Here is a 24,842-nt window from a genome sequence, read left to right as displayed (position 1 = left end):
AAGTTTCCTTTTTAGATATGCATGGTTTACTCAGTAATAATAATAAAAGAGAACCACAAAATTCCACATATAAAGCATCACTCCCTCTAAACCAGCCCCAGCATGCCAGGTTGCAGAGCACTTAAACCCACACACCAAGAGTTTAACTTGAGCTTGGCTGGGGGACTTGGAAGAGACTTTCACTGTTCAGAGACAGAAAATATTAATTATCATCAAATCTGTCATTATCTTCCCATCCCCCCTCCACATTCTCATCTCACCTATCTGATTCTTTCTCCCTCCAGCCAACAAAATGAAAAGCAGTGATTTGCCGCGTGGATTGTGGTTTTACTCAAAAAGAAAAAGGGTCGGCTGTGTATGCCTATTCAAAGTCATCAAAACAAGGAGATGGTAAAGGCATTTCTTGAAGTGCCCCAAGGCAATTTTGTAGAAAATTCAGAAAATATGATTTCATTAAAGCATCTACAAAAGAAAGGCAAAGAAGAAGAGGAAAAAGTGAGGGAGGACAACAGAGACTGAGACACAGACAGAGACAGACAGGCAGGCAGGCAGGGAAGGAGGATGAATAAGAAAGAGAAGGAGAGAGAACTAATGAGAGAGAGGAAATTGAAAAAGAAATGAGACAAAAACAAAATAAGGCATAAAACCACATGTTTAATGCCCTCTCCCTTCTCTTTCTGCCTTTTGAACTGCGCGTCTAGGCAGATAAAGGTGTCAGAAGAGTGTGTGGAAGCAGCAAGCAGAGTTGGTCTGAGATGTTGAGAGAACAGACGAACGCCTACGGGTTATGACTTCAGTAGTACCTGGATGACCCACTGCCCAAAATAACACCACTTCACCCACTGGCTGATGATGAAAATTCCACTGTTTGTGCTTCATTTATTTTGGAAAGGGCTATGATGCCTGCTGTTATTGCCCTGGGTTAGAGAACTTTTTCAGCCTGTTTGCAACTATCTATAATCTTCTGTGGGTGCCTTTCAAAGTCTCTCCTGGGTGCTGGTTTGGACCCATGGCTAAGAGAGAAAAAAAAGTAGGTGCCTGAGCAGAAAAAAGAGTCAAGCTAGAAATTTAAAGTCATTGAGGACAAAATGTATCTACTCGAATAGTGCTCAATCCTCATGAAACTCAGGTTCAACAATGAACATTTAGTTTGTATTTAGAAATTCAGGAAGATGAAAAAAATGACAATTACATTTTGATTTTATATTTGTAAAAGTATATATGTTTCATAATTAAGATAACAAAGTGTCCTAATAACACACACATACATACATGCATATAAGTATTGTAAATCCACAATAATTCAGCTCCAGAGTTGTTTGGCTCAGGAGGTAAGTGTCATTTTTAAAAACTAGATTCTTTTCATCTTTCTGTTTTGCCATCCTTCACATTTCATCTTAGTTCCTCTCATAATAGCAAGATGGCTAAATCTGTACCAGGTTTTACGTGCAGACCCGATCATGCAGAGATTCTTTCTTCTCATTTTTTAAAAATCAGTGAAGGAGACTTTTCTCTGAAGTTCCCTGGCATACTTTCACTCACATAAGAAGCAACATTATGTAGTGGTTAGGAGAACATACTTTGGGGCCAGACTTTTGGGTTTGAATCCTGCTCTATCACTTATTAGCTATCTTTCCTTGGACCAGTTACTTAACCTCTCTGTTCATCAGTTTCCTCACTTGTTAAATGAATTTAATAATAGTATTTACCTCATAAGATGCTAACTGAATTAATGTACATAAAAATCTTATAACAGCATCTGGATCATACCAAGTCCACCTATACACAAGCTACCATGTTTGAATTGGGTTATACTCATGCCCAAAACATTAACTCACAAGGGAAGGAGCTTACCGATTACTCATCTCTTGGGGGCTGGAGATCACATGACTTCTCAGAAGAGAGTTGATGCATAAATAAAACTGGTTCTGGCTAGAACGGAAGGAGGGGGTAAGTGGTTGTTGGGTAGGCGCTCAATACTGTCTACTACATGTACCATATCCATTAGTCTTCATTACAACTCTATGATGCAGATCGTATCATCCCTGTATTACAGAGAGAATCTAAGACTCAGAGGGGTTAACTCGATTGTGATAATGGAAATAACAATGGTAGGGCTGATGCTTTAGGTCAGGTGGTTTGCAAGTCCTGTGTTCTTTCAACTGAGACAATCAGCTTCACTTTTATGGAAGAGCCAAGACTCTTCCAAGTCTCCCTTTGCACGGCTTTCCTTTAGTCATGTGGAGGTACATGTGGGAAAGATTTAGAAGCTCGTCTCTATACTACAGCTTAGGGGAGTAGAAATATTGAAGAAGAAAGGGGTTAGAAGGATCCAGAAAGAGCTATCATTCCTTCAGTTTTTATTATTAATAAATGTATTAAATGAACAGTGTTTGGGACTCCTCTCACTCACGACACTCGTACTTTTCTTTCTAATATTTGAGAGAATGCTAGAAGTATTGTAGTTGTTACAGATAAGAAAGTAATGATATAGATTTTGATACCCTTTTGGTAGACCTTTACTCATTTTTCTAATATTTCCCATTATAATAAGTCTTATCGAGTTTTCTACTTCTTGGATTCATTTTTGCATTTTACATTTTACCAAGAAATCATCTGTTTCCTCTCAGATGTCAAAATTTTCCCAAGGAATTGTATATGATGTTCTCTTATGATTATTTTAACCTCATCTCTAACAGTAGTTACATTCTTTCTTCATTCCTAATTTTATCTATTTCTGCCTAATATTAATGATATTAATACTTAATATTCTGCCTCCACATTAGTGATAGCTTTATCTTCCTTGTTTTATCTTAAAATGAATCGGGTTTAATATGATTGTTTATTGCACTAACTTCTACCTTATTTTTATTAATTTCTATTTCCTCATTTCTTTCTACTTTATTTTAATGTTCATTCTCTATTTAATAAATAGGATAACTAAGTAACTTTAAAATAGGTTCTCTTTTGTAATGAATATAGAAAGCTTTGCCGACATACTTCCTTGTAGTATTTACTGTATCCCATAGACTATGATTTCTTTTCCCTAGCTGATCTATTGTTTCAAATAAAACACTAAATTTTTAAAAAACATTTTCTCCTATACTTTGCTAGACTATAAGGACTTAAAGCAAAATGAGATCCAGTTTATTATACAAAATATCTTCTAGTCTAGCATGGTGACAGTCCTGTAAACACCTGGTGCTGACGTGGAATTTATATTAACAACAAGATCCTTAAGTAGCAAAAAAGAAAGTATAATAGTATTACTACTCTGTCCCATCTTCTGCAATAGGAATTTCACCCAGCCATAGAGATAACAGAAAGAGGCAACAGATCCAGCTCAGAGATCTTTCAAATAAAGATCTGTGATCTACCAGAGTTTTCTAACTCCTTGTTTAGAGACATCTTCCATTAATTCCTCTGCCCATATGAAGGGCTGGATCCATTTGCCTTTGAATATATGTCCTCTTCTGTAAGTTTCCATAAATACCTCACTAGAGAGAGAAGCAACTCTCTGTACTGTTCCATACAAAGTTACAATTTGCAGGTGGATAATGAGTCTCTAGACACAACCTGCAGTAGTAGTCAGTTTATGTGATGAATCAGTTTATATCATTTCTCCACCAAACCAGACAACTTCCTTTGTTTTTGTTCATGATTCAGTGAGGTTTTTCATACTACTTTTCACTGAAGGCTTGTTATGTGTCAGATACTATATTAAATATTTTATATAAATCATCTAATCCTTGCAATAACTCTTCGAGACAAGTAAAATTATGCTCATTTTACAGATGAAGAAAAAAAACTCAGAGAGTGAATAACTTACAAAAGTTGGAAAGAATTCCCCAAAATAAGAAAGTGGCAGAGCTATAATTTGAAGGTAGGTTCATGTAACTCCAAAGGCAATGCTCTTAGCCATTAGGCTATACTTGCCTCTTTCTGTACCCTAATCACGTTACAAAATATAGAGAACATCCTCGATTTTCTGAAATCTGCAGATTTACCAGGTGTGTTCTCTTCCGTCAACTGAATCATACATAGGAATGTCGAACAGGTCAGAACAAGGCCTTACCATAAGCTGCCGAGGACCGCCCTCCACTATGCTAACTGTCCACCCTCTGGGCAATGATTGGCAAACTAGGGCCTGTGGCCAAATCTGGCCCACTGCCTATTATTTTTTAAAAAGCTTTATTGGAACACAGGCCCCTCCTTTCATTTACATATCATCTGTGGTTGTTTTTACTCTATAACAGCAGAGTTGAATAGTTGTGATAGATACTGTGTGTCCAAAAAGTCTAATATATTTACTATATTCTTTTAGAGAAAAAGTTTAACAACTTTCAGCCTAGAATATACCTGACTTCAAATACATCCTGACAGTTTTGAGCTGTGGAACTTTTTTATTTTGTACTCTATACACTCTTCCTAAGAACACAGAGTGTAAGTGCTTGGCAGTTTTCTCCTTCCATGATGCCGCACAGAGTATAATGAGATGGATAGAAGCAGACATTGTTCATAGCATCATTTACCACATTACTGAGACAGGACAATTATGGATCTGGATGAGCAATCTGCTCAGTCTGTAAACCAATCCACTTCCCAGCACCAGCTAACATACCTCATACCTCAGCCAGAAGACCCAGGGCTATGTTAATGTAGACTCCTTCTGACCTCCTTATCTCTGTTGCTCTCTCCCCACTCAAGTGAACACTCTCCAGATGTTAACCATGGGAACACTAGATCTCATGATCTAGGTAATGGATGACCCGGGCCCTTGACTGTTCCTGAGCCTTGGGATCATAGCACTATTTTAACTCCACAAAGACAGAATGGCATAGAAAGAAAAGGCACCAACCCTAAATCAAGCAATCAAGAGTACCAGGAAGGGCGTGGTGATAGAGGCCTTTAATGTAAGCAATGTCCTCTGTGAAATAGGGTCAAGCAGCCTGGAGAAACGATACCTGAGAAAACACATGATTTGATGTTTACAAATCTGAGACATGTTTATGGATATATAGATTCAGGCTTCTATGTGGCTACAAAGGCAAACAAATTACTGGTGGGGTAGATTTGGCAAAACAGAAGTTTCTAAGAGTTATAGCTCATTAAAAATGAAACAGGCTGCCTGAGGAGGTAGTGAGTTCCCCATTTTTGAGCATGTTGGGGCAGACATCAGTGTCACATTTACCAGCTAATATAATAATGATTCCAACATAAAGTGTGGAATTGGACTAGTAAAGCTGTAAAATACATTCTAGCTCATGGATTTATGCTATCCATGCTCCTCAATGTGTTTGTTTTGAACTTGCCTGTAAATCAATTGTTTTCCAACAATTGATCTCTCTAATTAATTAATTGGCTTTTAGCACTTCAAGCCCATAAACTTTCATTTAGTCCTCTATATTCTGTACACTGGTCAAACATGAGCCTACTGCAAAGTCCTAATGAGCAGCGTGTTTTCATTTGGGGAGGCTTGAGTCACAAATAAAGAAAGACACTTTTTTTAAAAAGCTCGTTTCTAATAGAATTGAGCTATGTTGTTTTCCCATTTTTTACTTCATCCTACTGTCTGCATTCTTTTTGCCACCAAACTATCAGACCACCCAAATCAATTCCTCTCCTTACTTTCGATTTACTGGTTGCTGGAACATATGTGTGGTTTTAAAATTCTCCTGGGATCTTAGGGTATGAAGTGCGTGTGCATATGTGTATGTTTAAGGTGCTTCTTCACAGCCAGATAATTATGTTTGGGCAAATACATCATGTCGGCTTACCCCCATCTTGCACTCAATGCCTTAAAATCCCTAGGAGAGCTAGAAACTGTAGGAGAAGCTGCCTTGATTGGGCAGAAAGCCACAAGGCTACACGTTTCACACAAACCTCCCATTCCATGTTATTTCCTCTCTATCATTCTGTTGCCAAACCACCACAGTTCAGCTAATTCCTCCTCGAGCAGCATCTCACCCAGTGCTGCAATTATAGAGGAGACAGAAATGGAGTTGGAAATGAAGTAATGAGGAGGCAAAGAGAGGAGGCCACCGTGATTCACCCCTAAAGCATGTGGGATCATTAAATCTATATATGCGGTCCACTAGTCACTAATTTTACCTACTAACTAAAAGAAAAGAGGAAGAAATGAAAATTAGGTGTTTTGAGAAAACTGTGCTTCTGTTGGTTCCTTCCCAGAAAGGAGCTTGTTTAAGAGTGCCAACCTGTCATCATAAATAATCCCAAGGTATTATTTCGAACATCCATAAGCCAACACAAGGAAGAGTACAGACTGTCCTTTACTTACAATGGTTCAGTGTTACAATGATTCAAAAGTAATATGCAGTCAGTAGAAACCATACTTCATATTTTGAATTTTGATCTTTTCCTGGGCTAGTGATATGTAGTTCAATAGCAGCAGGGAGCCATAGCTCCGAGTAGGCCACACAATCACAAGGGTAAACAACCCATACTCTACAGTGTACCATGTTGCCAGCATTTGGGGGCTATTGCGTTTTGTGTTTTTGCATCCCATCATGTCTACAAAATGCCCATCTGTGTCTCCTGCTTCTACTGAAAAGAAGTGAAAGGCAATTACTGTTGAGATGAAATTCAAGGTAATTGCCTAACTGTAGGTTAATGTAAGCGTTTCTGAGCAAGGTTAAGTTCGGCTAGGCTAAGCTATGATGTTTGGTAGGTTAGTTATATAAATGCATTTTTGACTTATGATATTTTCAACTTACAGTGGTTTTACCCCACCATAAGTCCAGGAACATCTGTATAGGAACTGTTAATAAGGTAGAGTTTTTACAGTTTACAGTTAAAACACACAATCTTGTTGCCTTAGACATCAATACTTTAAAGTGTGCTTGACTCAATATTTGGGCACTTGACCTATACTCTTTAATTTTCCAGGAGACAACAGGGAGGAACTATGACATCATAGCCCAAGAAATTTTGCTCCTGGCCCAGTTTTCAGGGAATTTTCTTGTTCTGCTTTCTAGTAGTCAACCGACGCTGAATTCCATACATTTGCCCCGAAACTGTTTTCTCTGTACTGCTGCATTCCTCCCCGTAGCAGCACCATACTCCTTGCCTCCTAGACTTCTAATCATAGCCATTTTTATCTCATGTTATCACGCTCTTTCCATTCTGTAATTCCACCCCAGTCCCCACTTTCAGCATCAAATCAAGATCATTTGCTGCTGCCTCTTCCATAGGGGTTATCATCTATTCATCTTCACAGCCATCTCAATAATTCAGGTTCTCATTATCTTATCTATTCTACCTCAGCTGCCTCTAACTAGTCTCCTTTCCTTTCCCATTGTCCTGTCCCCATCTTCCCACAGGAATCTCTCTTCTCAATGTTCCTGTGGTAGCAATCACATAAACTGTTTTCAGGGTCTTATTGGAGCAGCATTTCTCATTTTCCCCACCTAGAACACCCTTATTCAATTTTCAAGACTCATTTTCTTTAACAAATTTTCCATGACCCTTTAGTTACCCAAACAAAATGCCCCTTCTCAGTAATTATAACTATATTAAAATAATAATATTTGCCTCTCTGTCCCACAGAAGACTTTGAGATATGAGGTTGTCTATTTTTTATTTGAATTCTCAAGAGTCTACATAGTACCTGACCTATAAAAGTCATTATATATATATATATATATATATATATATAACATATATATGAATATATATATATATATATAATTTCTCATTTAAAGTTCAGTTGTAACTTTGATGCCACCAAGAAAGTACAAACATTTCACATTGGTATTCAAACTATTCATTCTTCATCTGGTCCCATTTCTAGCTTTATCATCCACTATCCATTCATTATACTCAAGCAAAACTGCACCCTCTCACTATTCTCTGCAATTCCCTGCTATTTCTTGACCATGTATCTCTATTCTTACTATATCTTCCCTCTAGATCAAGCTTTTCCCTTAACCTTCCTCTCTTTACATCCCAACTCCCCACCAATATCCTTGTATTTCTTCTTCAAAGGTCATGTCATAAACCACTTCCTTTAGGTTCTCTAGATGCATCCATAGCTGTATGAATTATCATTGGTGTCAACTCCTCTGCAATGGCATAAGCTTGCTGAAACCCAAAGCATGGCTATCCATATACTTTACTCATCTCTACTATTGGCATATGTACTATTTATAGTGCAGACTGTATTACTTAGCTCTATCTCACAACACCTAACATAATATGTGTACATATTCACACTCAGTGTATACTTATTCTATTTGAACAGATTGTTTGAACCTGGCTTGAAATATTACTTTTATGCATACTGTTTAGTGTCTGAGCCAAGTTGTCAAGTAGAAGCTTGATTTACAGGAGTTCAGTCAAAAAATAAAAGGTCTCAGATCTCTCTATAGCTGATGCATTTTCCATTCTCTTCTTAAAACAATCAGTCAAAAGGCATAAATATATGCACTGCCTTAACCTTAGTATATATTTGATAAGTAAGTAGTTTTGTGGATTATAATTATTATAGTAAATAGTTAAATATATATAAATTGAATATATTAATAATAAAATTTATATATATAAATTTAATATATTGAATATAAATTGAACACACACACACACACATATATATATATTTATACATGTATATATATATGAATGTGTGATATATATATATATATATATATATATATACTACACACAAACTCCCAAGATATGCTCTTGGGAAAACTTAGTGGTTCTTATTCATTTTAGAAAAAAAAAAAAACATAGATCAAAATTACGTTTAAGGTGGGACTTTATAACTATTCGTATTCTCTCAAATATAATCAAAATTAGTCAACTCTCTCTGTTTAAAAATCAATGAGAAATACCTATTGCCGAGTTGAGGGACCAGCCTTCTTTTCATTAGTCTAGGAAAAAGAGAGTAGGTGGCAAATCCTGGGGATTCTTTAACAAAAATTTAAATCAATGGTGAGAGTTTACTGAAATTACATTAGAAAATCTATACTCTGATATCTTGGTCTTAGAGAATTCTCAATTTTTAGAGAATGCCTCAATTTTTATTCTCCCTATTACATCCATGAAAGTCATTCAAAATCCAAAAATCAGTGAATTTACTGTCCCTTTGAGTCCACGTTCGGATTTAAGTGCTGCATAGTAGAAAAAACACCCAAGAAAGATTGCCATTTACCTTAAAATTTATCTAGACAGGCCGAACCAATGACAATTACATTTTTTCCTATTCCAAGAAAAGCAATATTTTATGTAATGGGACTTGGAGACTAGATTTCATAGCCCTTCATTAAGGGCTTTCCCGGAATCCAGTGATTATGAGATATCCCATTCGCCCAATATTTTCATTTCACATTAGCTCCCCCAAAATTTATCAGTGTGTGGCCAAAGCAGGTGAGAGTAATGCCTATCTCAATTCTAACAGACTCCTCAGACCCCTGAGTCTAGGTCATTAACCCTTTCTCTAAAAATCCTTTCAACAATGAGTGAAAAAAATTGGACTGCAAGAATTTAAGAAATAAAGGATTTAAGGTAACAAGGCATTTGGGGTACAAAATAACCTGTCATCAGGCCATTTTCAACATACATTTTTTTCACTGGCCTCCAGACAAACACAACATGATTTCCACATAGGAGTGGGCAGACACCGCCTGAGTCATCTCTTTTGTGCTGGTCAATGGAAAGATCCCAGGGGCAACTTTCAATTTGCCTGGGCATGCTCAAAATTTCTGTAGGTTTCTCTAAGTGTGTTTTTAATTTAATGATTGCTGAGAACATTTCAGGCACAAGCCAAGGGTCACCCCAATTTAAGCCCATAGCATGAAAGAGGGGGCTCACTGGGACTTGATAACGCCCAGGTACAGGGAGAATTAAGTACTCATTTTCTACTCTAGGCTGGCCAGTGAGGAGCAGAAATAAAACTGAGGGAATTATTGGGCCAGATTAATCAGATGAGTGTATCAAATATTTATTTTAAAATGTCAAGGACTAATAACATGAAAGGATGTTGTTTGCATTCTCTCCTACGGGAAGTGAATTGAATTGTTCACTATCTCATGGAGCTAATGGCAGCAAATCTAGGATTAGAACTCAAGTCCCCTGAGTCTTTCTGTGACTTTCAAAATTATACTTCCTGTCACATTCTAGAAGTACAGTTGTCCAGAGGAAGGTAAACATGAAGGAGCACATGAAAACTTTTGATTTTCAAACTCTGTAGGCTGTCTTTCCTGCCACCCTCCTCCCTACAGTACCCATGTCTACATCCCACAGTGCTTGCTACATTATACTGCAACTGATATTTTACTTTTCTATCTCTTCAACCACACTGTAAGCCCTTAGAAAGAAAGATGTCATCTCTCCGCACAGTGTTTGACATTTAACAGTAACTAAATAGTTGTTGAATTAATGAACTGACTCTTGATTCTGTGCAGCGACAGAGAAAAATACTAGGAACAATATGTGACAGTTTCAAAAGGAGCTTATTTCAAGTCAATACAGGAAAGACCATTCTAACCAGAGCCTCCCTGAGTGAGACAGGCAAGGCAAGAAGTACTGAATTCTCTTTTAGCAGATGCCTTTAAACAGAGGCCGAATAACCACTTGCCAGGGTTACTGGAGAGAAGATGCCTGCTTTGAGTGGTCTCCAATTTACAGCTCTATGACTCTGTTCCATTCCAGACCCCAGACTTCGTTTATCTGAGAGAAGAGTCTCTAGTGCCACCTTCCTGTAACCTGGAGTACTTTATAAAGATCTATCCTTGCCAGAACTGACTAATGAACTTGCAGATCCTATTTAGTATTGAGACTTTACAGTATGAAAACAAATAAACAAACAAACAAACAAACAAACCAAAGCAAAAAACACCCACTTTAGCAGGAGAGGTCTATGATTGAGAACTCAGCTTATTCTTCCACTATTTAATTTATTTGAGTAAGAAGAATGGCATTTGTCCTTACTCCACTAGAAGCATTTTACAGACAAAATAAACTGGGATCTCAATATATATTAATCGAAGAGAATACAGAAAAATCAAATTTCAAAACTGATCAAAACCTTATAGATTACTTGAACTAAAATCCTCATATTTAAGACTCAAAAGGAGGCTTTTATAATCACACAGCCTGGTAGAGTTGGCACAAAATTCCACTGATTACAAGGCCAGAATTCTTTTCATTACCCAATGCTGTGAAGCCCACTATAATATAACACTTAATTATACAGGTTTAGGAATACAAGTCAAAGCAGATCCCAAATGTAATAATAGATGCTAAAACTACATATGGCAAAAGCATGCTATAACATGATTAATTTATGACGTGAATAAATTATAAAGGGATTGATTGCACAGTACTTTTCCCATTAAGGACCGTGTTGTACTCTTATATCACATGGGTAATCTGTGCTGTAAACTCTATAACACATGATCTCATTAGAATCCAAACTAAATCAGAGACATTGGGGCATTAGGGTATATAGCAAAGGTAACATACACACACACTACATTAGACTTTTGAATGTACCAGCTCTTTTAGATTTACCAACTACTCTGTAAAGTAGGTATTATTATCTCTATTTTTAAAGATAAGACTAGGGCTCGGAGATATCAAGTGTTTAAACTGTTTCATACTATTAGTAAATGACAGTTAGGATTCAAATCCACATATGTTTGGTTCTCAAGCCCAAGCTCCTTCCCAAGGGATCAAGATACCCCAGTCACCCATGTTCCTGTAAATAAATTTGACTTTATATAAGTAATCCGTTCTCTTTGAGTCTTAAATAATCTCTAAGTTCCATTCTAGTTCCAGAGTCTTTTGGTGAGACCTCAAGTATTCAAGATTTAAAAAAAAAAAATTCTTATATATATTCTATTTAAGAATAAATTATGTTAGAGACAAGCATGCACAATGTCCAAGATATCTAGATTACTTTCTTTTCTATTTTTTCCTAGGGCTCACTCATTTAGCTAGGGTTGTCTGCATGTCGGCACCTACTGAGGGCCTTTAGTAAAAAAGCAGCATATTCACACTTTCGTTATGTAAATGATGGGCAAGCTAAAGTGAGACATCTATGTGCAGGACTCTGTAAACAGCTGCAGCTTAAACAGCATTATCATAAATGCAGGCAGGAATTAGCCAGTGCTGAAAGATGAGGGCCATCAAGTGGATGGGGACTGTCTCAACTCTGCAGTAATGCCTAAGGCTGTACTTCTATCTTTGAGTTAACTAATCTTAAAAAAGTTCCTGGGTAGAAAAAACAACCCATCTCTTTGAGGCGCTACAGTATAGTGAGAAGGTCCTAGCCTAGGGACCGGGAGACTTGACTGCACTATTTACCGAGAACTTTGTGAAGATGACTTCACCATCAAGTGAGCCTCAGTTTCTTCATTTACAAAATTCAAAATTAACTACCCTCCTGCATTTACTACAGGATCGTGTATGTATGTGTTTATCTGTGTGTGTATGCAATGAAATAATAAGTGTGCAAGAGCTAAAACTAAGGGCTGACATTACTTCTCTCTAGCCTAAATGTGCCTGACACATTCGTTCCCATAGATTCACTCACCTCAAAAACACAGATGAGATTTTTGTTGTTGGCTCTATCTTTTTCATTTAGCAGTCCTATGGTAAGAAAACCATGAATTTTGGTGTCATAGGGATCTGTGTTTCATCCCAGGTAAAGCATTGGCTGGTGTGGCCTTGGGTATGTTTGTTAATCTTTCTTTCCGTCAGTTTCTTCAGCTTCAAAATGGGGATAATAACACCTTGCTGGTGGCGATATTTGAATTCACAATGACATATGTAAAGAGTCTAATACAGTGTCTGGTCCACAGTGGCTGTTTAACGAATCATAGTGGCTACTGTAATTTTTTACCACCCTTTTCAAATAACTATTGACAAACAATGGGAAAAGAAAGATTCCTCTACCACCTGCCAATCCTAGCCCTGCCAGTCATCCCAGCTGTGTCACTTGTGGGGACTAGGACACATACTCAGTGCTAAATGAACATGGGAATACTACCATTTGGCCTTTCAGCTTGATCCGTTGGCCACCACTTTAGCGCTTCTGCTGCCACCCAGCAACTGCCCAGGGGAACTGCATGGATTTCAGACTAGTAGAATTTAAAGGGATAGTTATTTGAAAATTCTACAAAGCAATAAGGAAAGACTTTTTTGAAAGACTCTTCCCCAGCAATGACAATATACAAAGATATGAGGTATTAAATGCCAGATTGGGTCAAATTCAAAACTCCTGACATTGATATCTAGGCATGTCACCTTCCAAATGGAAGAATTTCTGTAAAACCATCTGGAACTTTTTTTCTTCTCACTATATCATTTATTATTATATTTTAGAGTACGTAGGTAAAACTTTCATATTATAGAATTTCATTCTGAAAGACAACTGGAAGATTATAAACTTTGTTCTCATTGCTCTACAAATGTAAAAAAAAAATTGAAAAATATAGTTAATAGATGTCTGGAGTTCATTTATGGAGAGTTAAAACTCTTAATGCCACATCTACTGTCTACCTAACTAATGCTCTATTTCCTAGATGCTTATAAAGAACAGATTCCCCGTTTTTCGATAACATAAGAAGAAAACCTAAAAATGCTAGAACTTATAGATTTAGGTCAATGAACAACCTCCTTAGCTGTTTACCCATCTTTGAGTTCTACTCTCAGCTATGTCATGGGGCTCTTGATCACAGTTTCCCGAGGCCACAGTTTCCACACTTAGGTCAAGCATCCAATCCCTTCCATCTCTTGTTTCTTATCATTACTCTCTTTATTTGAGTATAATATTAGCACCTTGGAAGAATTTAAACACATCATAACTTTTTTTTTTCCCACAATAAATATGAAGAAACAAATCCTGAACTTTGACTCTCTGCCAAGCATCCCCTGGTCCCCATGTCATTCCTCCAGATGGGTTCTCATGAAAATGTACCCAGCACAGCCCTGGGGCTCAGCCCAATCCGTTAAGCAAATCTTTTCTCACTTGACTTTAAGCTGGTGCACATAGGTAGGGTCTCCCCTTTCTTAGGTTATCTATGTCAGTGGATGTTAGTACAATCTCTAATGAAAAGGGGTTCAAAGAGTTAAAAACAAAAATAAAATAATATATGGCTGATAAAAAGTGATTCTGAAAACCATGGGGAGAGTCAGAGCATGTGATTTCGATATCACATGTTGTTATGGAAAATGTATGTTTAGAATGGATCTTGATGGGAGTCAAAAACACTAGAGAAGACTATATAAGCAGCTGTTTTGAGATGAAAGGCTTTGTAAATGTCAACTATGTCCAGTTGGTCTAATATGTCATTTAAGGATGTTATTTCCTTATTGATCCCAAATACTTGAAAACTCTTATCCAAAATGGATGTAGAAGCAACTTGAGATAGATGATTGGGTAAAGAAGCTGTAGTACATATATGCAATAGAATATTATTCAGATATAAGAGATGAAATACTGCCATTTGCGACAGCATGAATGGACCTCAAAATAATCATGTTAAGAGAAATAAGCCAAACAGAAAAAATTGAAAACCACATGATATCACTTATATGTGAGATATAAACCTAAAAGCAACAAACGAACAGGACAAAAAATAGAGACTCATGGACATGGACAATATACTAGTAGTTACCAGAGGGTAGAGTGGAGGAGAGAGGGGAGAGATAGATGGAGTAAAAGGGGTCAAATATGTGGTGACAGGAAGAAATCTAACTATGGGCAGTGAACACACAATGCTATATATATATATATATATATATATATATATATATATATATATATATATATTTATAGATATACATATATATGTGTGTGTATATATACATATATATAATATATACATTTATATTTCTTACTGTTGAATTATACACCTAAAACACTGGATTTCATTAACTAGTGTCATCATAAAAAGATAAATAAATAAAATAAATAAATAAACACTTTGACCCAGAAAGTTAGGTTAATAGTTTTTTCACTTGTGTTTTTGCCTTCTGTCCTCCCTGCTTTTTGCTGTGTTTTTATTTGTTTTGTCTGTGTTCTTAAAAAAAAAAAAAAAAGAATAAGATGTTAACTGGGTTGTTTCTGAAGATAGATGATCAAAAAAATAAAGCAGTTATAAAATTTAAATACTAATTTAAGTCCTAATATTCTCGTTCAGTGAAATGGAAGGAAAATGTATAAAATAAGAGGACTCTCCTCATAGAGAGAACAGAAAAGCTAAATTGATGGGGCCAACATTTAAGTATTGATTAAATTAGCAAGAGCAAAATTAAGAATGCCCTATGTCTGAAATATTTAAATTCCCTAGCTTCCCAGACTCTGTGCTTTAGATTCCAGAAAGGATTAAGCTCTTTTTCAGAGAACTGATTTCTCTCTTTAAAGCCAAATCCCTGACTTCTATTCCATTTGTGCTTCAGAATCCTGCCATTATGACACTAAAGACCAGAAGAGCTTCTCTAAAGAAATGTAGTACCTCTAACATTGATGGGTTTTCTTGTTATTCAGAGCAATAGGTTTTTGTAGAACCTCAAACTGGATGCCCTCACACTAAATACACAGTGACTATAGTGTAAGCTTTGGGGTGCTTCTCAAGCATTTCCCAGCAGGGATGAGATCCTGCCCTCTGCAGGAAGTCTTAGGCAATAACTTCCTAAGAGGTATCTCTCATTTAAATATAACCTCCTGGCAACCAAATATTTATCTAGAAGAAATTGGGAGTGGCTCTGTCCAATCAGGCACCTGGGTTCAGTCCATTACTCAAAAATAACAGGATTGAGGCATTTGGGGAACGCCTCCTCCCAAAGATTTGCCAAGAAATAGCTCAGCAATCCCCTACCATCCACCCATCCTTGTCAACACGCCTCCCTGGGCATTATGAGTGAGTGGACAAAACCACACCCAAGATCAAATCCAGGGCATTCTTGGCACAGATCCCCAAAGGCAAAGTCAAGAGCATGCATGACAAAATCCTTGCCTGCTGCCTAGTTTATAAGAGTATGTGTTGTAAATTGATCCTTACTGAGGATGGTAGGTCCATAAACCCCAAGGCAATTCTGTTTTCAGACTTCGTTTCCATCCAAGCAAATCACAGTGACTTTGCTCTCTTGGAGTCTGGGTCCATTAGTCAGTGTTGCCCACAAAAGAATGATACTCAGAATCTTACATACAACCTCTTCTTTCCACACTTAGGTCAAGCATCCAACACCTCTCACCAGCATTGACTCAAAGATCTGGTCAAACTATTCTCAGTGCTCCAATCCATCTCACACTCCACTATCTGTTTTAATCACTTACTTAGCATTTATTGAGTACACAGCAGTGTGCCACCACATACTAGTGTTGTGCTATAGGTTGTAGGGATACAAAGATGCCTAAAGTCTCTCTTCTCTAAAACTTTTATGACTTCCATTAGCAAATAAAAATATATGAGACCTCTCTATCCTGCCATTTAACACTGCCTATGAACAGGTTCTCATCCCTCTCTCCTATTCCACCACTCTCCTTAGTTTCATCACCTGGGAGATTTAACATGGTTTCAAAAACAGCTTTTCACACTTTTGTATTATCACGTCTTTTAATAATATTCTTCTCCCAGCCTATGAGTCAGCTTACTGTTTTCTACCAAAATTTATCAGTCTGTTGTCTCTTTAGCAATAATTCCCATTCTAAAAAATAATTGGCTCTTCTATGCTCCCACAACACATTTCCATCTTTCATTTAGAGTTTGTCACGTTATGTGTTATATCAAAATTAGTTTTCTATATGTTTATTCTCCCTGTGTCTAATTATATCTTAAGTATTTGAGGGTGGAACCGATATATAATTCATCACTCTTTTCCTAAAAAGATGACTAGGTCATTGTCCTCCATTTGTTGAAACACATCATTAAAACTATTACAATCAGGGTCAAGATGGCAGAGTAGGTAAACACTGTGCTCACCACTTCTCATGATCACATCAAAATTACAACTAAACTACAGAACAACCATTGTTGAGAATCCCCTGAAATCTAGCCGAACAGAAGCTCTACTGAGAACACACAAAAGATACCACCTTGAGACTGGTAGGAAGGGCAGAGACATAGACAGGCTGGTTCTACACCCATGTATGCCCTTTGAGAACCGAGAGGGATATCTGAGCTGTGGAGGTACCCCCGAAGGAGTGAGGGGTCCCACCTCCACACCAGGCTCCCAGGACAGGGTTCCAGTTCCAGGAAGAAAAGTCCCAACAAATTCTGGCTGTGAAAACCAGTAGAGATTGTGGCTAACTGAGACAGAGAGCTGCTAGAGTCACAGACATTCCTCTATAAGGGCCCCCATGTGAACTTACTCTGAAACAGACTCACTCACTCTGAGCTCCAGTGCTGGGGAAGTGGCTTGAAATGTACCGGGGACATACAAGAGAAAAACTGCATGGATTTCAGACTAGTAGAATTTAAAGGGATAGTTATTTGAAAATTCTACAAAGCAATAAGGAAAGACTTTTTCGAAAGACTCTTCCCCAGCAATGACAATATACAAAGGTACGAAGTATTAAATGCCAGATTGGGTCAAATTCAAAACTCCTGACATTGATATCTAGGCATGTCACCTTCCAAATGGAAGAATTTCTGTAAAACCTCTTGTTGAGCATCCCTAATCCTGGCACTAATAGCAGCTGGCCTCAGTTTAAGGCTTGGCCTCTGGAGGCACACCTAAGCCCAGCATCAGTGGCGGCCACCTGCAGATTGCTTGGTGGCTCATGCCAGGTGTTACCAGGAAGGGCACAAGCTGCAAATGAACTTGGCCTGAGGCAGGGCCCCTCCCAGGAGGCCCAGGTCTGCATGCCCAGTGGCCTGCTCAGTATGAGCCAGAGCATCACCAGGGCCACATTCAAGGATAACACACTCAAAGAGCAGACTGAGAAGGAACCAGAGTCCTGCTAAAGCCAATCCTACTCCATAGGATCAGCCTTTGAATGACAGCTCTGCCACTGTAATCATTGCCACTCCTCGTAACCAATCAACCCAAGGGTCAATCTCTCCCACTGATGTGCAAACAGCAACCAAGGCTCAACTACAACAAGATGACACATGCAACACATACGAGGGACACACCTGAAGCGCCTGGCTCAAGTGACCAAGGAGACTGCACCACCGAGCCCCACAGGACATCTACTACATAAGGCTACTCTACTAAGATCAGGAGACACAGCAGGCCTACCTAAACATAGAAAAAAACACAGGAAGGCAGCCAAAATGAGGAGACAAAGGAACATTTCTCAAAAGAATAAACAGAACAAAGCTCCAGAAAAAAAAACTAAATAAAATTGAGACAAGCAGTCTACCAGATACAGAGTTCAAAACGCTGGTTATAAGGATGCTTGATGAACTTAGAGAAAGAGTTGATGAACTTAGTGCAAATTTAACAAAGAGATAGAAAACATAAAAGCGGAAATAGAAAACATAAAAAAGAACCAGTCAGAAATAAAGAATACGATAACTGAAATAAAGAATATATTAGAGGGAATCAACAGAAGATTAGATAAAGCAGAGGTCTGAATCAATTTAGAAGATAAAGTAGCAGAAAACATCCAATCAGAAAAGCAATAAGAAAAAAGAATCCAAAAAATGAGGATAGTTTAAGGAGCCTCTGGGAAAACATCAAGCGTACCAACATTCGCATCATAGGGGTGCCAGAAGGAGAAGAGAGAGCACAAGGAATTGAAAACCTATTTCAAGAAATAGTGACTAAAACCTTCACTGACCTGGTGAAGGAAATAGACATACAAGCCCAAGAAGTGCAGAGAGTCCCAAACAAGATGAACCTAAAGACATGTTATAATTAAAATGCCAAAGGTTAAAGACAACGAGAAAATCTTAAAAACAGCAAGAGAAAAGCAGTCAGTCACCTCCAAGAGAATTCTCATAAGATAGTCAGCTGATTACTCAATAGAAACTTTGCAGGCCACAAGGGACTGGCATGAAATATGTAAAGTGATGAAAAGTAAAGACTTACAATGAACATTACCCAGCAAAGCTATTTGTCTAATCTTCTCAGACATGAAAAAGCTAAAGGAATTCATTACCACCAAGCAAGTATTACAGGAAACGTTGGAGGGGCTTCTTTAAGAAGAAAAGAAAAAAAGATAAAAAATATGAATAATAAAATGGCAATAATTACATATCTAGGAACAATTATTTTAAGTGTAAATGGATTAAAGGCTCCAATTAAAAGAAAGTGTGGCTGAATGGATAAGAAAACAAGGCCTGTACATATGCTGCCTGCAAGAGATTCACTTCATCAAACAACACACACAGACTGAAGGCAAAGGGATAGAAAAAGATATTTCATGAAAATAGAAACAAACAACAAAAAAAGCTGGAGTAGCAATACTTATACCAGACAAAATAGACTTTAAAACAAAAGCTATAACAAGAGTAAAAGAAAGACTCAGTTATCCCACTTCCAGGTATTTAACTAAAGAAAACCAAAACACAACTTTGAAGAGACATGTGAATCCATAGGTTTATTACAGCATTGTTTACAGTAGCCAAGATGTGGAGGATACCTGGATGCCCATCAGTGGATGAATGGAAAGAGGAGGTGGTGTACATATATAATGGAATATTACTCAGCCATAAAAAAGAATGAAATCTTGCCATCTGCAGCAACATGGGTGGACCTAGAGGGTACTGTGCTGAGCGAAGTAGGTCAGGCAGAGAAAAACGAATGCCATATAATTTTACTTACATGTAGAATCTTAAGAACAAAATAAACATACAAGCCTTGATGGAAACAAACTCATAGATACAGAGAATGTTTTGGTGGTTGCCAGATGGAAAAGGGGTTGGGGGTTGGGTGAAAAAGAAGAAAGTAACTATGTAGCATTTCAGATGGGTACTAGATTTATCAGGGTGATCACTTCGTAAGTAATAGAAAAGTCTAATAACTATGTTGTACACTTGAAACTAATATAATATCATATGCGAATTGCAATTAAATTTTTGTTTAATTATAAAAAATGATAACAAAATAAAACTATTACAACTAAACTTTGTTTTCAGGATCTGGACATAGCAATATCCAATGTAATGAGAGGGAGAAAAAAACACAAGGAACACACAATGACTGTACTATATGAAATAGCTAAAACAACTTTTTAACTAAAAAAGTTAATGAATATTAATTACATAATGTTCTCAATTATAAGTTAGGTTTTCCATTAGAACTAGCTTCCTCTGCCTGCTGGCCCATCATCAAATATAACCCTAGATGTTTTAGGTGGCCATGTATTGGGTTTAAGGTTACTTCTCTATACATACCTACAGAGTTATCCCTCTAACTCTATACACCTCCTGCTTGGGCTGATTTGGTGGATACCATCTTGTTCTTAGGAGCATTTTAACATGTGGTTTCCCTGCTCACAGAAATAGATCCCCTGCCTCCAATTAATTAGGGATTAGGCTCTCTAAAATCAACTCATCAAATTCGTATTCATATCAGAAAACAGGCTCTCGCTCTCCTTTAGTTTGTCACTAACAGGATTTGAGTTGAGTAAATGATTAACACTTCTTTCCTATTAAGCACAGACCTGTAGTTCTAATTGCCCCACTCAGAGACTCACTAGCTTCTCAGGTAGTAACTGTCTATTAGCATTTTGTAATATCTTAAAGCAGCCGTCCCTAACCTTTTTGGCACCAGGGACCTGTGCTCTTATGAGAATCTGATGCCTGATGATCTGAGGTGGAGCTGAGGCAGTGATGCTAGCACTGGGGAGCAGCTGCAAATACAGATGAAGCTTCACTGGCTTGACCACAGCTCACCTCCTGCTGTGCAGCCCAGTTCCAAATAGGCTTTATTAGTTCGGATGAGGTTTGGCTGCATAAAACAGAAAAATCTTAACTAAGGTGAACCATACATTTACTCTTGATAAAAGAAGATCAGAGGAGAGCAGCTCAGGAATAGAAGCCTGATTCCAGATTCCTGCCTCTCCACCCCAAGGTTTGCTTCTTGGATCCATGGTGCAAGATGGTGGCTGGAGCTTTACGTCCACATTACAGGTAGAAGGAGGGGGAAGTGGAAAGGTAGAGGGGAGAGTATTTCCTTGCCTTTCAAGGAGTCTTCCCAGAGGGCTCTCCCATTTTTTTCTGCTTATATTTCCTTGGCCAGAACTTAGTCAAGTGACACACTTAGCTTCAAGAGAGTAAAAAATGGAGCATTTTAGTTAGGTAAATTGCAATCCCTGGTAACATAGGAATCCTGTTAGACTGGAAAATAGAATGTTACCTCATGCCATTTGTATTTAACAGACATTTTTCCTACTCTGAGAGCTAATATAAGTGTTAAAGACAGAATTTTCAGGATTTTAATGTAGGTGGGAGAAGGTAGAAGAAAATCGGATCTCTTTTATTCATGCCTGAAGACACTCTACAGAGAAGATAAAAGTTGTTGCTTTTGCCTGAGTGGAAGGAGAAGATGAACCAATCATAACACAATTCTTTAGCCTGACGTAGCTCTTCAAAAGAGAATATTCACATTCTACCAGTTCCATGATTCACTTATATTCACAGACATATTAAGATTTTGTGACTCCAGCACTGTAAAGATTAGGGCCGTCTCTATTCATGTATAAGTCAAAATATAAAAAATGCTAAATCAAAAAGCAGAAAATTTTCATAAATGCTGAAATTAAAAGTTTCCTTTAAGATTTATAGATTTAAAATTTTGAAGAAGTACATTAAGATTGAATGCCTGTCGTTGTTTGATTTGTCACCATATGCCTGTACTTGTCTGCCTGTTGGATAATCTAGTGTTATTGATCATTTTTCTTGGACTTCAGTTATTCTCAAGGTTTCCTATCCAGATTCACATGGAGTGCAGTAATATTTCTGTAAATAATGATTAATTTGATGAGAAAAGTACTGTTCCACATCATCTTATTTACTGGGAGTATTCGAGGAAAGAAAGGATGAGAAGCCAGTGAGTTAATCCTCAGGAAAGATAAAAGACTGAATCCTCGTTCAGTAACTTCTCATCTTACCTCCACCTAATGAAAATGCTTTGCTTTGTGTTTTTAAAAATATACCTTCTTTGGTAAGATAAACACTCTGTCCAATGGATAATCTAGTAGTCGGGCACACCTAAATGAAGAATAATTTAACTTATTTCAGACTCGGCTGAATGTTTTTAATAAAGAGATGTGAGGATGATATGATATAAAAAATATAAACTATATAAAAATATAAAGCTAGGTTCAGAGACTTTGGAGTAAGAGAAGAACAAGGGCTGTAAAAAAAGAGTAAAAAGAGAAGAAATGTCAGTTGAAGGTAAGAAAAAAAAAAAGTGGATCAAACACCAACTCCGGCCTATTTTCTCTTCTCCCAGTCTATCTTTTCCTTGGGTCTGCAAAATAAATGTACAAAAGTTCAAGTTCTGCCACCAATGTTAAACATTCCCCAAACAAAAATTGTCATTGGTTACAGTATTCCTTGACGGCTAACAAAGAGTTCTTAATGTTCTTATTTTGTGGGCACAAAACTGGAACAAACATTATAAAATTTCGCTTAATCGCTGGCCCACGAGATGGCAGAAAACTTAAAGATCATCTGCTTTAACTCCTTTCATGTTACATGGGGGTAAATTAGGTCTCTGAGAGGGGAAACAGCTTTATTTCAAGGATGCACAGAAAATTAAAGGCTGAATAGGGGCAAAAATTCAGATTTTCTTACTCCCAGTCCAGAAGAAAAGTCTCTGTTGCATTTTTAAATAGTCACATTCATTTAACTACGATTAATAAGGACTAGTGCTCACCTTTATTAGAGTGAATGAGCTAAAAAGAGAGCTCCTCAATGCTCCCTGCTCCCCACAACCTTTCTACGCCCACGCTGATTCAAATTACCTCCTAGTACCCTTCAGCCTCCACTTCTTAATCTAAAACACTTCTCAAAAACTCAGCTGAACTTAGCAGGTCTCTTAGTTTGGAGTAAAATGCCATAGCATCAAGATGCACATCTGATTTTAATCCTCCAGATCTGTTTCCATCATCACTGATAAAGCCTTGTGTTTATATAACACCTTTCCCCAATAAGCTCAGGGTGATTTATGAACATCATCTCATTACACAATAAGTAATTATCCTAAGTGATAAGTGGGCAATTTTATTCATTTTATACACTGAATCAGACCCATTTCCCAGCAGTTCCAGAGACCGTCTCACAGTTTAGAGGGAGGGCTTTCAAACTAGTTTTAAGTGTAAACCCGTCACTCCCTAGTGAATGCCAGTGAAAGTGACAGATAAAAGGAGAATTGCTCTAACTCCTTCAAAATGCCATAGCTCATCGACATCTAAATAGAAAACTCCTCTCCAGTGCCCCTCAAGCCCTTCGTATTTAGCAAGCCATGTTAGCTTGTTTACAGTTCCTCAGAGGTACTGGTTTCCCTCCCTCCTTTGCAGATATTCTTCCCTCTCCCTAAAACATTCTCTCCATAACGCCCTTCATCTTGCCAACTCTTACTCATTCTCCCAATCCCAGTTTCAGAATCCCTTCCTCAGGGAAAAAACTTCCCTGATATTTACCCTCTAGTTTAGGTTTAAATCCTGTAATAGATACTCTGATGTCCTTCATGTGGTAGGCTACTTTTCAGGCGGCCTCTGATAAATGTCTGCTTCCTGATATTCTCACCCTTGGGTGATAGCTTCCCCTGGAGTGTGAGCTGGACCTAGCAACTTGCCTCTAGTGAATAGAGTGTGGCAGAGGTGGGAAGCAGTCAATTCCACTATTAGGTTACCTAAAGACTGTGGCTTCTACCCTGCTCAACCTCTCTTGCTCTCTCGCTCTGTCTCCCTTGCTCCCTCTGAGAAGCCAGCAGCCATGATGTCAGTAGCCTTAGAGAAAGGCTCACATGGTTGGAACTGTTATTTCTGGCCAACTTCCACTGAGAACCTGAGCCTTCCTACAATTACACGAGTGAACTTAAATGTGATCCTCCCATGGTTGAGCTTTGAGATGCCACAGCCTCAGTGACACCTTGCTTGAAGCTTTGGAGAAATCCTGAACCAGAAGACCTAGCTAAGCCACATCCATCTTCTTGACTCAGAAACAGAGGAATAATAAATGTTTGTTATTTTACACTACTAAGTTTTGAGGTAAGTTGTTACACAGCACCTAACATGATCACACTAGTCGGTCATTTGTCTACCTATGTCTGGACAGCAATGCTCCTCATTATCTCTCTGCTCAAATTCTATTCATCCTATAAAGACCTGCTCAGGTTGCACCTCCTCCATAAGATCTCTCCACCTCTCTCAGTAGATATTTTCTTTCCCTCTCCTGTGCCTATGATGCTGTTGGCTTTCCACTAGAGCATTAACCAAAGCCTGGTTAAAGCATGAGTGTGCGTGTGAGTGTGTGTGAGTGTGTATGTGTGTGCGTGTGTGTATTCCTGCAAGCCTGTGAACATCTTGAGGACAGAGTCCATGTCTTGTCACTTTGTCATGAACAAGGTCTGCCACCTCGCCAAGCTTAGAAAAAACTCACTGAATTAATCAAATTACTACTTGGAAGGAGCATACCTTTAGGGGGCTACTTTTTATTTTCAGAGTGCTATGGGGAGGGCAGATTATTAAATCAGCGGCTTTTTCTTTCTTAAAGCAAAGACCACAAACCACCTTTAAAGCCAAGAAAAAGATGTGATTGGAGGGAAATAAATTGGTACCTTTAATCCTCCATTGAGTTTGGCAAAACAACAAAATGCCAGCTTCCACCAGGTTGTTTCTTTTTAATTAAAAGTTAGCTGGATTCTTTTGGAGGACTCAATTTTCTGGTCAGGTCAACAAAAAAGTAACCGATGCC

The 24,842-nt window shown here is 37.8% G+C and overlaps 1 protein-coding gene across 8 annotated transcripts in view; it reads right to left on the bottom strand.

The window, feature by feature from the left end:
* The window catches only part of TPRG1 (tumor protein p63 regulated 1), a 166,561-nt gene that overhangs the window by 75,328 nt on the left and 66,391 nt on the right, over positions 1 to 24,842 (bottom strand). For 7 of the 8 annotated variants that reach the window (XM_039850533.1, XM_039850532.1, XM_039850534.1 and 4 more), the window contains one exon: positions 1,855 to 1,932. The exons of the other annotated variant lie outside the window; for it this stretch is intronic. In XM_039850533.1, coding sequence (XP_039706467.1) covers positions 1,855 to 1,932 — 78 coding nt within the window. The remainder of the gene's footprint in view (positions 1 to 1,854; positions 1,933 to 24,842) is intronic. 8 annotated transcript variants of the gene reach the window in all.

Source organism: Pteropus medius, unplaced genomic scaffold (assembly GCF_902729225.1).
Source record: "Pteropus medius unplaced genomic scaffold, Ma_sr-lr_union100, whole genome shotgun sequence".
NCBI lineage: Eukaryota > Metazoa > Chordata > Mammalia > Chiroptera > Pteropodidae > Pteropus > Pteropus medius.
Note: the sequence above shows the minus strand (reverse complement) of the source record. Positions and strands in the feature narration are given on the sequence as shown.